This window comes from Condylura cristata, unplaced genomic scaffold (genome assembly GCF_000260355.1).
Source record: "Condylura cristata isolate star-nosed mole 26May11 unplaced genomic scaffold, ConCri1.0 scaffold00005, whole genome shotgun sequence".
In the NCBI taxonomy this organism is placed as follows: domain Eukaryota; kingdom Metazoa; phylum Chordata; class Mammalia; order Eulipotyphla; family Talpidae; genus Condylura; species Condylura cristata.
Genome location: NW_004567106.1, coordinates 7588783 through 7604794, shown reverse-complemented (window position 1 = coordinate 7604794; position 16012 = coordinate 7588783). Strand labels below are relative to the sequence as shown.

Here is a 16012-nt window from a genome sequence, read left to right as displayed (position 1 = left end):
CCCATTTTCAAACAGTTAAATTAAGACACGGAGAGGTGCAGAGACTCACGCCAGGACACAGCATTTTTAAAGCAGAGGCAAAAACCAAACTGAGGCGTCTAGCTCCAGAATCCACAGTCTAAGCATCTGGGATACTAGATTTTAGTGTCTTTTGTTTTTTTTTTTCCCATCAATTTCACAAAATTTATGTTTTGGAGTATGTTTGCTTTCTTGTAATAAATTTTCTCTTTCAAGCTTAAATGCTGCCCCAACCAATATGTTACAGCTCCACCTGTCCTGGTCTTGTGTTCTGCTTCCACTTGTCTACAGGTAAGATTTGAATGGAAAATTCCTCCCACTTGAAAGCATCAAGGGCATTTTTTCCAGTTACTGCCCAGCACTGCTGTGTCTTAATGGGAATACTGTTGAAGGGAATTCAGCCTTTTTCAGCCCAAAGGGCTTTTCAATGCATTAATTTTATGTCAGGAGTATAATAAAGAGTAGTGCCTTCTAATTCATAAATTACAGAGGCTCTGTTCCAACTTCAATTTCCAATGAGGCTCCCCAAAGTTCTACTATGACAGACATTTCTTATATTATTTCTTGCAATTCCTCAAAACTCATTTTCCAGTTCCAGAGCTTCAGGTCTTAATGAGAAATGATATTCTGGTTCTTCCTTCATGAGATGGGCATCAGTGTTCAACTGACACAGGTCATCTTTGTGTTATTCTGACCTCTGAATTGGACATCTGGTTAGTGTTTCAACCTTCTCACGTGTTTGGGGAACTGACCTTAGGGGTGCTTTAAGTTACCAATAGTCTACATGACTCTAGAGATATGAATAATGATTTAATAAATAATAATTTAATGTAACTTATAAGTACTAGCCACAATGGTAACATATTTATTACAGTATTATTTACAATAACAAAGAAATGTGAACAATCTAAATTTCCATCAACAGAGGTATAAAGAAGATGTAGATATACATAATGGAATACAACTTGGCTATAAAAAAAGAGGAGATTTTGACCCTTGCAACAGCAGAGATAAACTTAGAGGGTATTATGCTTAAAAAAATAAGTCAAACAGAGAAACATAAACACTAGGATTTCATTAATATATAGCACATAGAGAAACCAAATGAATGAACTTAATAAAACAAAAATAAAGACTAAAGATCAAACAGTGGTTACAGGAGGAGAGGAGTAAAAGTCTGATTAAAAGGGTCAATTGTATAAGGACAGAACTGGATTTTAGTAGTGTACTTAAAATAGTATGTACAGTTGTTGATATATAATGACACACACCAAAAGCTTACATAATGTTACAAGGCAGTTACTATAAAAATAATCATACAGAAACTGGGCAAGATAGAGGCAGAGTAAAGACACCGAGAACACTGCACCCAGGCTCACGCAGGAATTTAGGACTGAAAATAGACTATGGACTTACATACTATGAGTTTCAACCCAAATGAGAACACCCTGGACTCACCAAAAGGAAGATAACTGAGGGAGAATCGGTGATTGGGGAGTTCCAATAAGAGAACTCACTCCCCGGAGCGCTCAGGCGCCTGGAAGTTTGGAGGGCTGCAGGAGCCACTTTGCCCCTCAATAAAGACCTGGAGGTGAAGCGGGATGGCTCAGCTCAGTGAATGAAGCTCAGGCTAAGGAAAGACTGCAGATCCGATTCTCAGCACTGGGCAAAGCCTCTGATGGATCATTTCAGGAATTGGCAAGACAGTGGTAGAGTAAAGGTGCTGAGACGACATACAAGTTCACACAGGAATATATAAAATGGACTACAGACTTACATGCTATGAGTTTCAACCTAAATGAGAACACCCTGGACTCACTAGAAGGAAAGAAAACTGAGGGAGAATCAGTGATTGGAGAGTTCTGATAAGGGAACTCCTATCCGGAAGCGCCACAGACAGGATAAGTAGAACCCTGCAACTCCAATTGGGGGAGCGCCCAGGCTCTAGTGCCACAGATGGAGGCTTCCTGCTCATTCAGCTCAGTAAGTGGAACCCAAGCTGTGGGAAAAGACTGCACAAGTGGGCACATAAAGCCTGGAGGTGGGGAGGAAAATCTGGTGCTCTGGTGACTGGGGCAGCTGCAAGGCTTGCAACCCTTTCACCCACACCCACAGTATAGACCTGCAGGCTTGTTACTGGCATTAGTCACTAAGGTGGAGCCAGCAAGTTTACACAGCCCTTGAGGTAAAAGGGGAGGGGGAACCAAAAGAAATGGTTAGACTGAATCAAAAACAGGCCCATTAACACTCCCCCAAGTGGAAGGGAAAAACTGCTCAGGGAGAGACTGCTCTGAGTGGGCAAAAAGAGCCCTGGAGGTCTTGAGGGAGGACTGACAGCCTGTACAACTGGGGATGTGCAGAATTAGGACTCAAGTTGTTACTGAACAGCAGTGGCTGGAAGACATGCCTTGCAAGGCTCACAGAGCTCAGAAAATAAACAAAATCATTGACTGGCTCAACCACAGGCCCAGCTGCAAGACTTCTAATGCATCCCACCCCCCACAGTTGCATCTAAGCATAGACAGAACCCAGGACATCAGAAGGCTAAAAAGATCAACAGGCACCTTCCAGAGAGAAGGACTCAATGAGTGACCAGAAGAAGTTGAACACCACAAGAGACCCCTGATTGTCACTGGTAGAGACAGAGACATAATTCCACACAGTAGGGGCTAAAAAAAAAACAGGAGATATTGAAAAAAAAAAAAAAACAAGGCTCAGAACACCATCCACAAGTGAAGTGTCTGGAAGTCCCTCTGCCATCCCAAGAAGAATAGTCAGAAAGAATGCCAGTCAATAATAGTAACACAATCTATGTCTCAATGAATAGAAAGTTATTAGAAAATACAAAACAGGGAAAAGAAGACAAACAAATATTAAAGCAAGTCCACAGGGGGGAAAATTCACCACAAAAAGATCAGTCAGTGGAAACCACCAAAGAAATAGAATAACTGTTCAGCCTACCAGAGAATTCAGAATCATCATGATAAACAAACAAAAAAGATGAGAAGGAAAAAAAATGAAATGAGGCAAGCCATCAAGGAGTTGAAGAATGCAAACAAGGAAATGAATGAAAGTAATGAAAAAGAAAAAAAAATGACATGAGACAAGCAATCAACGAAGTGAAGAATGAAAGTAAGACATTAAAAAAAGATATAGGGCCCTCCCTGGTGGCGCAGCGGGATAAAGCACAGCACTGAGAATCTAAAGCCGCTTCCCCATGAGTTCGATTCCGCCTGCCCCGGAGGTGCCCGCATGGGGTGGCAGACCTCTCCTGACCCGCCCGCTGCTCCCCTCAGCAGTGTACTTCGTCTATCTGCCTGTTCTGTTCCCCACTCTGTCTCTGGTGAAGCCTCTCACCACCCTTGAGCCTCTGGCCTGTACCCCAGTTCTGTATGCATAAATAAATAAATCTTTAAAAAAATAAATAAAATAAATAAATAAAGATATATAAGAAATGCAAAGGTGAAATGGCCACTAGAGGAGTAAAGAATGCTGGGGAAAGTAATGAAAACAGAATAGACAAAATGGAAGAAGAAATCAGCTTCCTCAAAGATGCAGAAATGAAGAGAATTAAAATGAAAAGAAAGAGATAAAGGAAAAGGAATGAAGAAACACTACAAGAGCTACCTAATACCATTAGGAAAGGAAATATCAGAGTTATAGGTATCCCAGAGAAGAGAAAGGCCAAGGAATTGAGAAAATATTCACAGAGATAATAGAAGAGAACTTCCCTAGTATGAAGGAGCTGAAAGTAGATATCAAAGAAGCAATAAGAACACCAAACTACCATGACGACAGGAGAAATACAAGACACATCATAGTAAACTACAAAGAATACAAGACAAGGAAAAGATAATGAGAATGACAAGAGGGAAGAAACAAAAAACCTAAAAAGGGAAACCGATCAAGCTGACATCAGACTTCTCTGAAGAAACACTACGGGCAAGAAGAGAGTGGAGAGACATACTCAACAAACTCCAAAGCATTAAATGCGAACCAAGAATAATCTATCATGTCATGCTCTCCTTCCTCATTGCCCAAAACAGATGAGTGTTTTGATAGATATTGTATATATAAAAGGAATACTACTCATCAATCAAAAAAAACAAACATACCATTCATAGCAACAGGGATGGAACCAGAAAGAGATATAGTCAGTGAAATAAACAAGATGGGAAAATAAAAATATTGGAAGGTTTAATTTATAGAAAGGAACATAGGGATCCCATAGAAGGGATGAGAAAAAAAAGAAAAAGACCAAACTAGCAGTAAAGCTATAAACTGGAGAAATTCACTTGGGGAGGGGGAGGGAAAGGGATCAAACAGGAGGGAATAGCACAGGAGTTTATGGGGATGGTTCACCATTGTCTTGGTGATGGTAATTTTATGGGACAACATCTGAGAGGAGAAATCAAACATTGTAACAAAAATGAACAATGATGTCAAAATAACTAATGAGCTAAATAAATACACATCCAAACCCAAAAATTCATATTCAAGTATAATCACTGATGACTTAAGTAGGATGTGGGTATTATACAATGCTAGCGTTCATTTCAATGCTACTCTGCTAATATCATCTATAATTCTTGAACTTCAGACATCACAGAAAACTCTTAAGGTTCCAGTCATTTCTTAGGCAGACATTTTCTAAAAATACACAAATAGGTTTTAACTCACATATCAGATTTGTGGCTAACTATATAGTATGTGACTTCATACTATATAGGGGAAAAAATACATACTATTTTTCCCATATTAAAATCATTTTGTACCGGTTGTATCGGCTGTAAAAAAAGAGGTTGATCATTCTTATTTGCAGCAGTATGTTCTGCATTTAAAGATGTCTTGTTACCTCACATGCATGATTTGGCTAAAAAAGAACTAACATTCATTTGAATTTTCTCATTTCCATAGAGTTTGAAGCTGCCATCCTCAGCAATCAACCCCTATCTACATTGCTTCAATCTGCTTTATGGTGACTGAACAGAGTGATTTCTCATAGAGCAGAATATGCATATTAGTTGCAGTTCATACATTTCTCTTTTGTTCCCATTTCCAGCTTTAAAAAAAAAAAAAAACCATATAAGTGAGTTGTTTAAAGCTCATATAAATAAAATTTTAAGAGTGAAACTCTACTGTATCATATTATGACAAATGCATGTCATTATAATTTGTCAAAATCCATCTAATGTACATCATAGTAAACCTTAATGTCAGCTAAGTAAGGCCTTTGATAGATACTGATGTGTCAACTATAGTCCATCATTGTAAAAAAGTCCTATTCTAGTGGTGGATGTTGACAAAGGGGGAGGCTACACATGTGTGGAGACAATGGCTTCTTTGTGCTCAATTTTTCCAAAATTGCTCTAAAAAAGAAAGTCTATATAAAAGGGGAGGGGGTTACATTATGATAATGGGGAAAGTTACAATATGATAATGGAAAATAATGTAACTAAAAAACTCAAACTCATAGTCAACAGTTGTTATCATCTCTCTGAATACAAGAAAACTTTTGAAGGGATGAGTGAGATATTCAATAACATTTAAATAATGAAGCAAAGTGACTTCATGACTATGAAGAAGATAATTTTAAATATCAATACTCCATTTCAAAAGGGTAACATCATCTTTGAAATAATGTGTCTGGGGAAAATAATTTTGTTTTGGGCACAAGTCAAATACAAATTATTCCTAATATGTAATTTGGCAATCTACTTGACAGAGTTGAAGATACATGCAACTGATTTGGAGGTTCAACAAAATATAGGAAAAAATTAGGAAAACCGCCTTTGGTTCATAATATACCACTATTAATTATTCTAAAAATATTCTTCAGTTTTCAGATCCCTATGAAAGCAACTACTTCAACTTTGCATTAAAATTGTTTATGTGTTAAACTGTTAAATAGTTAAACTATTTAAGGGGCCTTTTACAAACAGATGAATAATAGAGACTTTTTGCTTACAATATGTTTAAAACGAAGATTGAACAAAATTGAATTCTAAAGGCCATAACAAGTTGGTTAAGATACATCAAACTTTAAATTTAAAACTATGACTTCAATGGTGGGTTTTATATGCTAATATTTACAAAAACAGTTAAAGGCCTATACTTTGGGGACTTAAGACTTTGTCAAACTGACAGATTTTATTATGTCTATGAAAGTAGCTGATTACCTTCTACTATTCCCCACATGAATTGTGAAAGGCACACAGCAAACAAACGATGCACTTACCATGGCCTTTGTGGAGTCCCTAGGATATTCTACAAATTAATCTAAAATAGATTTACAATAATTTCCTTTCTCAAATTGAGACCAAAAAGAAAAAAAAAAACCAGCCTGGAAGAGGAAACTACCAATATCAGGAAGGTAGTAGTTTAATCTCTAGTAGAAAAGACACGGATGCAATTTTACTTGATTAAAACCACACAATGGTTTAACTCAGTTTGTGCATTAGAAAATCAGCAAAATAAGCCAAGGCCTTAAATGCTTATGTTACAGAGTTCTTATTCTGTTTTTATCAGAATAATTTAACCCAGCTATCTTCCCATATAGTTATGCCATGACCCTTAAGACTAGTGGAAGAATGGTTAGGAAATACAGATGACACCATAACCATCTTGCAACAATTACAAGACACAATTTGACACTTAAATCTTTGTTTAATATTATGTGGAAATACATCTACATTTTCATACTACTACAATATAACTGAACATTACTCACTTGTAAATTTATTTATGCATTTATATTATTCAGTCACTTTCTGTTAACATGATGCTTATACATAGTATAAAAGGGTAGCTTTCTGCTTTATTTACAATTGGAAAGACATGGAAACAACCCAAATACCCAAAAGTAGATGAGTGGATTAAACAGATGTGGTACATATACACAATGGAATATTACTCAACAACCAAAAAAAAAAATGCCTCTTGCAGTAACATGGATGGAGCTGGAAAAGATCATGCTTAGTGAAATAAGCCAGAAAGAAAAGGAAAAATACCGGATGGTTTCACTCATAGCAGGAGTACAATGGACCAGACAAGAAAATAATAATAATAATGAACAGCTATATACCAGAGACATTTTATGGGGGTAGAGTGGGGAATGGGATAAAAAACAGTGGTGGGAAGGAAATGCACTGGACTATGGTGATGGCGCCCAGGTGATCCGGTGATGGGAAGACCACGGGGATTACAACTTAGATGAAAAAATGCACAAAATGATGTAAAAATAAACTATTATATTATTTAAAAAAGAAGAAGAAACTTATGAACTTTTAGGCTCCTTTAGAAAAAAGAAGTGTAGCTTCACATTTATTTGAATTTATACAAACTAAAAAGTATAGTCTAGTCAGGGCTAGTGGTTAATGGACTCATTTTTACCCACCAATGAATACTGATTATTATAAATAGATCAATAACTTCAGAAATGTATAACAGAAAAAAAATGACAAAAGGATCCTGGAATGTTCTTATTTTCAGATGAGGAACCTAAGGCTTGGAGGAATGAATGATTTGTTAAAAATCATAAGCCAGTTTTCAGGTCTCCTACTTCAGTGAGCAAAACAACTCAGCTCTCAAGAACAGTACAACTTTTAAACCATCATTCAAGGTCTGCTACGTTGGAACTTCAAATCTTATACATCTTTTATGTACATTTACCATCACCCACCCAGACATATTTACGTCTCTAGTCTAAGGTGACAAACACAGTAATTATCAAGTAGATGGGCAGGGTCTATGTGTGAAATCACAAAGCCCTAACACCACCTAAAATCATGTAATTCCATCAGCACTCTTGCTGTTCCCAGCCAGGACAACGCTAATTGAAGAGAGTAATTTGTAAACTTCTAGTTTGCTGAAGCTAATCAAGCCAAAATTAGCAAATGAAGGGATTCAGCCTACACATTAATACACAAGTTAGACATACATCATTTTTATTCATTCAGGCACTATGAGCACCTACTAGGTCCTAACTGTTGCACAAGACAGCACAGATAAGACTGTCAAGAGCCCCTGCTCTCTTTGAGCTTATAGGCAAGTGGCCAGAGCAAAAACCAACAAAAATAAAAATAGAAACAAATAAACAGAAACAAATGAACAATAGATATCATTTCAGTGTGCTAGTAGTATTCTTGAAAAAGTTAAATTGGATGATATCACCAGGAAAGGTTCTATTTGGGGGGAAGAAAGTCTAAAACAGGTGACTTGTGATTTGTATGATGAGCGAGAGGCAACATGAGAAACAGGAGGGAGAATATTCTAGTCAAAGGAAAAGGAGGAAAACATAGGGTAAAACACAGGCTGGATAAGGGATTTGAACTCTTATTTTACCATAGATAATGTAAAGATGACCTGCTTTTAGAAATGAGTCTACCCAAAATTCTATTACTTTATGATGTTCACAGGACAAACCTGGAAAGTCACAGATGATTCTAAATCACCAGCAGTTCAATTTTTCAAAATGCAGAAAGAAAACAAGTCTCAACAAAGTGCTTAACTATGATTTTTCTTACAAGAAACAAAAATAGTAACAGCACTTAAACCATCTGGAATTTGGAAGTGCATTCCCCTTAACTTACACATGCATTATTGTCTGGCTTACCTGCTCATCAGGTAAAATCTCCAAAAAACTAAGGCTGAACTCACAAATTACTACTAAATTAGTTAAACAACAACAAAAAAATATTCTTTAAATTATGACATGGTTTTTTGCAACATTGCAATCTGTAGAAAACTACACACATGCACACATATCTCACATATACATATACATACACACACATGTGTGTGTGTGTATGTGTATATATATATATAAAGCATTAACTTCAGGCAGCTCTATAAGATAAAATATCCAAACACCCAGACAACTTGAGATTGAAGGACGTGGGTTAGTCACATGACTTCCAGCTTTGCAACCAGCTACCTACTGATCAAGCATGAACAAGTTTATTACACTGTAGAAACACATGTCTCCTTAAAATATAGTTACTATATTTGACCAGGTTGAAAAGAAACTGAAACAAGAATTTCCATAGGTCTGACACAAAGAACAAATGAAATAAATGTCAGTTTCCTCCCTCTCCCCAAATATTTTACAAATAAAAGTAAAACTTTTACAATATGGGAACAATAATCATGCAGATTTCATTTGTCCTTATAACAAAAAAACTATGGTATGTTTCACATAAGAGAAGAGGATTGAACAAATAAACTCTTTCTGAAGCCCTTCATATATCAAACTCTGAATTAAGACCTAGTGTTTTTAATTATTCTGCTGCCTGGAACTATCCCATTTTGGCTGTCTAGCTTCTCTACAGCTTCCACTGTATTTCCTTCATCTCAGACACAAACACATGCTCAAGAGCTGTAAATCATAGTTAATTGTATGTCTTAAATTAAAAGACAAAAATAGTGCACAATTAATTGGGGGAAATTGTCAGTTGGTGAATGAGTCTCGCTCATTACACTCCGTACAAAGGACACACGCCAAGTGTGTGTTCCAGGCAAGAAGATTCAGTTCGTGACACTGAGGAAGGCACACGGCACAACCTTTCTGCAGAACAGTCAGGTCTGAAGAATTAAATGCCTACAAATTCAATGCTGCATAATAGCATTCTCTACAAAGAGGTTCAACATAGGACTTTGCATAATAGACAATGATTAAAATGAAAACATTGAAAAGAGACTGTATAAAAAGGCATGTTTTAGGCCATTAATGGAAAATTTTAACCTGCTACAAATTATTTTTCATATTATTTAGTAACATATTCATGATAAATTTTATGTGAAAACAGTTTGCAAACAACTGTACTCTTTATTATTTAATGATATAACAGGTAGAAGAATCAAGAAGAGAGAGAGGAGAGGAAAGACAATGGGAGGAAAAACAGCAAAAATATGAGCACTTGTTATCTCTGGTTTGTTTATACTTTTAAAATGTTCTGAGGGTTCTAATATCTGAGATTCTTATTTGTCTAAAGATGTCAATTTATTTCCAAACCTAGTACTATAAAGTGTCAGTTCTCAAGATCCCTAAGAAACTTTGAAAATAAACTTACCTATTATAATAAAAAATGCCATCATAAAATTAAAAAATAATCCCCAGGAAGCACTAACAATGAATCTATACCATTGGTTATATGAACAAAATCAACTTCATCATTGTATTTTATATATATACAAGAAAACCTCATTCAATAAATTAAATGTTCAATACAGTAATTTACTCTAACATATACCTTGTATTATAATAACACATCAGAAGAAAATCACTATAAATTCTTATTCTACTCATATTAGTCTACAAAATATGGTCAAAGTAAAACCAATAACCTTGAACATGAGAAACTGCAGCTCTCTCCTGAAGCTACCTAAGTCTTCATTATTTTCTACCCTGTAATAGAAAGACTACATCTAGCCACCTATTCTGATGCCAAAATCTGACAATATAACGTGTGCATGCATACACACACACACAGAGCTTCATTATTTTTACCAAACTATATGGTAACAAGTGACAAAATATTGTAATAAATCAATATTCATGCTAACTTTTATTTTAACTTTAGGAAAAAAACACACAAAAAACTAAAGTACCTAAATTCCAAAGATATTCAACATTCTACTAACCTTGAAATAAAAACCATTTACTGCTGGCTTATATTTACTGGGGGGTAGGGTGGGAAAAGTTAATCATATTTCCGCCAAGCTCATATCTGCACCTCAGGCATCTTTATGTCTCAAGGGTACTATTTCCATTTCATTCTTAATGGGGCAAATTTCTAATCAGAATATGTATTCAAGTATAATTGAGGCAAGGTACTGTCAACACAGCCTGGTGCTATCATCAGCCCCCACTTCTGGGAATCACCTCACTGGTGTGACAGCAAGCAAGGAAATGAAGAAATGTCAGCCTTGACAGGAGGGAAGACAGCAAGGGAGATAGTTCCTTCTCTTTGGGTGCGCAAACAGTATCTGAGGAATGGTTTTAAAGAAACCAAACTGAAAACTTTTAAAGATGGGATGACATAACGGGTCCAAGTCAGGGCCTCAACTTTCAAGTTGGAGTAAACTTTTGCAAGGCTGTTGAGAATTTCTGAAACAAAAATCACTTCCAGAAAATATAAAACATTGCCATAGATTTAAAAATAAAAAAAAAGAGATTTAAAAAATAGACTTATTCTTTTCCAAAATGCTTATAGCAACATATACCATTAAATATATTTTGGATGCTCTGGAAATGTGCAGAGGCTTAAAGCCCACCTTTTTCAGGCCTGACAATATATGCTAATTGTTGAAGCTACCCTACTTGACATCTCATGATACAATGTGAAAAAGAATTAGATTTCTTTGACTATATTTTATGCTCAAAAACTGTATTGGCTTCCTTTGGAAATATAAGAGATATGATTTATGCTTATGAGTAAGACTCTGACAAGCAATCTGAGTTTTTAAAAAATCCATCAAACATTTGGTTGCTCAAAAAGAGATTCCTTCATTTCCCCAAAAATTGCTCCATGATCTAGAATGATAGAAATGGTGCACCTAAACAAATACCATGCCGCCATCTGCCTGGCATTCTTACAGTGTGACAAAATAGACTGGTAATTAACTGCTTTCCTACCGAAATCTGCCAGCTTTAACTCCCCCGTGTCACTGATCAGAAGGTTCTGTGGTTTCAGGTCTCTGTGCAAAATATAACGCTGGTGGATGTAAGACAGCCCTCGCAGCAACTGAAATAAAAACAACTGAAAAAAAACAAGGAGATGAAAGTTAAAATGTGAACATAGATAAATGCCACTTTCTACATATATTGTGCCTACTACTTGTATGTATGTATGTAGTGAAACCGTACCCATCACTAACATTCTTATCAAATTATTAAAAGAGAAGATATAGAAATCTTTCATTTATTAAGAAGCAAATCTAAATCTTTCATTTATTAAGAAGCAAATCAAATTATTAAAAGAGAAGATATAGAAATCTTTCATTATTAAGAAGCAAATCTAAAATGTTTAACAACATTTTTTTCCAACCAGCTAAGTGACACCTCCTTAGACAAAGAAATCTAAAATTCAATTTCGTTGCAAAGATTAAGCAAAATGCAATCATTCAATTCTCTATAAAATTTACTTCTTCAGGTCTAAATTGATGATTGAAAGAAAAAACAAACATGTATATAGAATTTTTAAAAAAAGACTTTTTTTAACCAAATGTAGGCACTTGTTTTCATCCCACAGAAATGACATAAAAATATGGTACCCAAGGATTCATCCATTATCCTGCTCTAAGGAATGGAAAGATAAGATGACTTAAAATAATTAAAACAAAAACAGTCACATGATCCAATTAATACTAAATTGTAATTATATCGCTTTGCACACATGGCCATAGAGATTAGGCTATTGCCTAAAGACAGACATGTACTTTCACTAATTACAGAGCCGACCCATCCTTAAGGGAAAGGAAATACAGAAAATTGAGAAATCAAGAATTCAAGAGTAGTATTTTGAATTTTAAGAAATAAATCATGGACCTCTCTGTTCAGTTTTAATTTGTATTATATCAAGTGTCTCTGTTTTAACAACGACAAAAACAAAATGTGATTTGCATGGCATTCCAATATTCTCCTGATGAAAAATGGAATATTTTTAAACAATTTATTTTCTAAAATAAGCCTAAGTGACATAGATTTTTAATGAGTCTCCAAAAGCAAAGGGAAAAATGTTTTAAATATTATTAATAGTCTAGTCTATGTAATTGGATAATAACAAAATGCAATTTTAGGGAAATGTTAAATGAATTAGTTATCAAAGATTGATGCTAGAAGGATTCCAGAATATTCAAACAGAAAAGAATGACAACTATCTTTAAAAGCCCAGGAAGCTAACATTCTGGAATATTTGCCAACTAAACAGAGATAAGAAAAACTACATTAAATTTTTACAGGGTGGATACCTTGAAATGATTCATTAAATAAATTCATATCAAAAATTGTTGCATGTGATAGTATGCTATGAAGGCCTATAATGATTATAATCAGAACCCAAGTATCAGAAACTACAAATCTGTTGTTTTATCCTATATTAAAATAATAATTCGAGGCTCTCAGAAAACAAACATCTTTCTTTCATACTGCCTCTCAATTCTTTTTGTGCAGCAGGTGAAAAGATATAACACCATTACCAGCAGTTTCCAGCCTCATGTCTTGCTTCCTATACCCCTTACATCTTCACGTCTAAAAAATTTAAAGATACCTTCAGAAAAATCCATATCCCTTCAGTTTAGCTGGCAGAAACAGTGAGCAAACAAAGCTACTTTTGGTTCTAGCTGATCTTTGGTTCTAGCAGACTTAACACAATGTCATTGTATATTTAAGGGTGGCAATGTATTTTGTTTAACAAATGGGTGACACTGAGCACCTGCTGCCTTTCCATGCATCCTAGGATATAATTTTATCTCTGCAACAAAGTTAATAGAGAAGATATCACTATTATCTCTGTGTCAGTGATAACGAAACAGCATAGTTTCTCAAAGTCTCACAGCAGTTAAGTGGAAGAACAGGGCTCACACCCAGTCTGACTCCATGGCACATTCCTGTAACCACCACACTACAGGAATCCAGACCAGAAATCCACATGAGGAGAGGCAATGTTGTTATAAAAGCTGTTTCCTTTAACTGACAAGATAAAACACGGGCATCTAATCCAAGACTTTCAAGGTTGCTGCCTGGGCCCTCATCTGTGGTTGTTCGACATCATCAACCTACGCTCCCCAGATCCAATCAGTTTTATGTACCCCATATTCAGACCACATTGTTCTTCAACCCTTTACTTTTGTTCTTGCTCATGTGTGACAAAAGAGCCCTCGTCCATAAGACTTGGGTCTCTCATCAAGAATCGCATGAATCTGACCTTTTCCTTGGCCATCTCACTGGGGCTTCAACACTTCTCCAGGACTGAGTGAGGTGCCCCACCTCCTCTGTGCTCTGGGGGCCACTGCTCATTTCCCTTCCAGTAGGGTCTGAGCCTTCCTCCCACAGGCTATGTACTACAACCACTTTCCTAACCTGGCACACTCACATTCTTGTTTCACTAAAGAAGTGATGATGGAATTGAGTGGACTAAATTTCCAGCTATCTTGATGAAGCAAATAGAAAAATAACAGGTAGGAAACACAGAAAGGCATTCTCTAGAAGGCTAAGGGCAGAAGTGGGTAGATTAAATGGTGACAAAGGGCTCTTCTTTTAATACTTTTACTAGTAAGTGTGACTATATAATTCTCATGTTAATAAGCTTTTCAAATAAGATATTAAATTAAAATGGATTAAATAAATCAGCATTAGAAAAGGATGCAGCTAATACACTCTGACTGCGACTGCCTACATGACAAACTGAGCCTCAAGTAAACAAATAGAGCCCCAAATTTTAGCTCATTGAGCAATGCATGAAATTAAAGAAGAACAAATCCCCAGGGTCTAATTTCATTCAGGATTTATTAAGTGCCAACTATATGCCAGGTGCTCTCACATGAAGGGATGCAAAGATGAATAATATACAAAATGCAGTCACTGGACTAAGGAACTCAGCCCACTAGGCAGAAGAGACACATAAACATGTAACCACTGCTTCAGGAGGTCTGAACTGTAACAGCAACAGGAACAGAGTGAACTGAAGGCACAGACCAGGAAAGAGAAATGAAAAAGAAAAACTATAGAATTGATTCTGCCACTATATGAAGTAGAAGCAATGAATCCTGGGTAACTTGTCACTCTAAAATCAGAATTCACTGCATATAAAATTTTACTAGGAAACATGCTGAACATCCACCAACTACACAGTTTGAAATGTGGTGTTAATGGCAAACCCCTTACTTTTCTGAGGGAAAACACTGAGGACTCCGAAAGAACGCCAGGCAAAATTAGAAGGTCAAATAAATAACTGAATACGATATAGGAAACTATAAACCTACCACCAATTTACCACCAAGTGATGGTGGCAGGGGGTAGGCAACAAATCCCACTGAAGCCAAGAAAAAAACTAATAATTTAGAAAGACTGTTTTAGTGTGCTGGTAGATATAAATGGTTGGTGTGGGTTGGGAAGGCTATAAAGAAGCAGCAGATGTGCTGAATTAGATAAGATTGATACTAACAGAAGACTTACATATCTTAAAGAATGTTCCAAGTACTTTTAAATATATCATTTAATACTTCTCATTTTATGAAACTGTATTTCTCCATTAAAAAAAAAAATGAGAAAACTAAGGCCTACCTAAAAGCATTAGAACCTTACTCAGAGGCACTGAAACATCACAGAAATTTTGTGAAATTTCCCGTTGCACATCAACTTAAATGAGGTTGATGCTTCCTAAATGCATGAATGAACACTCAGTATAATTAAAGTGCTTTTATTAAGTGAACCAACTTTTTCAAAGATTCATTTAGCCCTATATATAGTAAGCATATGATTCTTGTTTTTGCTACTTAAAATCCCCTTAGTGATAACACAGAGGAAAGTTTTATGTTGACATCAACTGAAGTTGATATTTGAAAGTCTCTTTCTGTCTTTCTACCCCGGAAGCCAAAATGTCTCCTAAGAATATTTTGTCATATAAGGATATTCTACACAACTTTATAAAATAACATTCTTCCAAATCCTTTGGTATCATCATTGAAGATTTACAGTTTGGTATGTATATGTTTTCTCTCTGCAATAAAAACCCTAAAGGAAAAATGCCTTATTAAACAGCAATGGTATAAACAAGGACACTTTTGCAAGCAGCAGATAGAACCACAGTTAATAATGCTGCCATCCCCCATAGAAAGCAGCCTATATTCTTTTTTTTTTATTATTACAAAGTTTATTTTTACATCATTTTGCACTTTTTTTTTTTCCATCTCGATTGTAATCCCCGCGGGTTTCCCATCACCAAATCACCCCTGTGCCACCAACATAGTCCCGTGCATTTCCCTCCCTCCCCCC

General features: G+C 35.8%; 1 protein-coding gene across 3 annotated transcripts in view; it reads right to left on the bottom strand.

Annotated features, from left to right (window-relative positions):
* CDK14 (cyclin-dependent kinase 14) overlaps nt 1-16012 on the bottom strand; it is a 530627-nt gene that overhangs the window by 248290 nt on the left and 266325 nt on the right. For all 3 annotated transcript variants that reach the window (XM_012720955.1, XM_012720957.1, XM_012720956.1), the window contains one exon: nt 11654-11777. In XM_012720955.1, coding sequence (XP_012576409.1) covers nt 11654-11777 — 124 coding nt within the window. The remainder of the gene's footprint in view (nt 1-11653; nt 11778-16012) is intronic.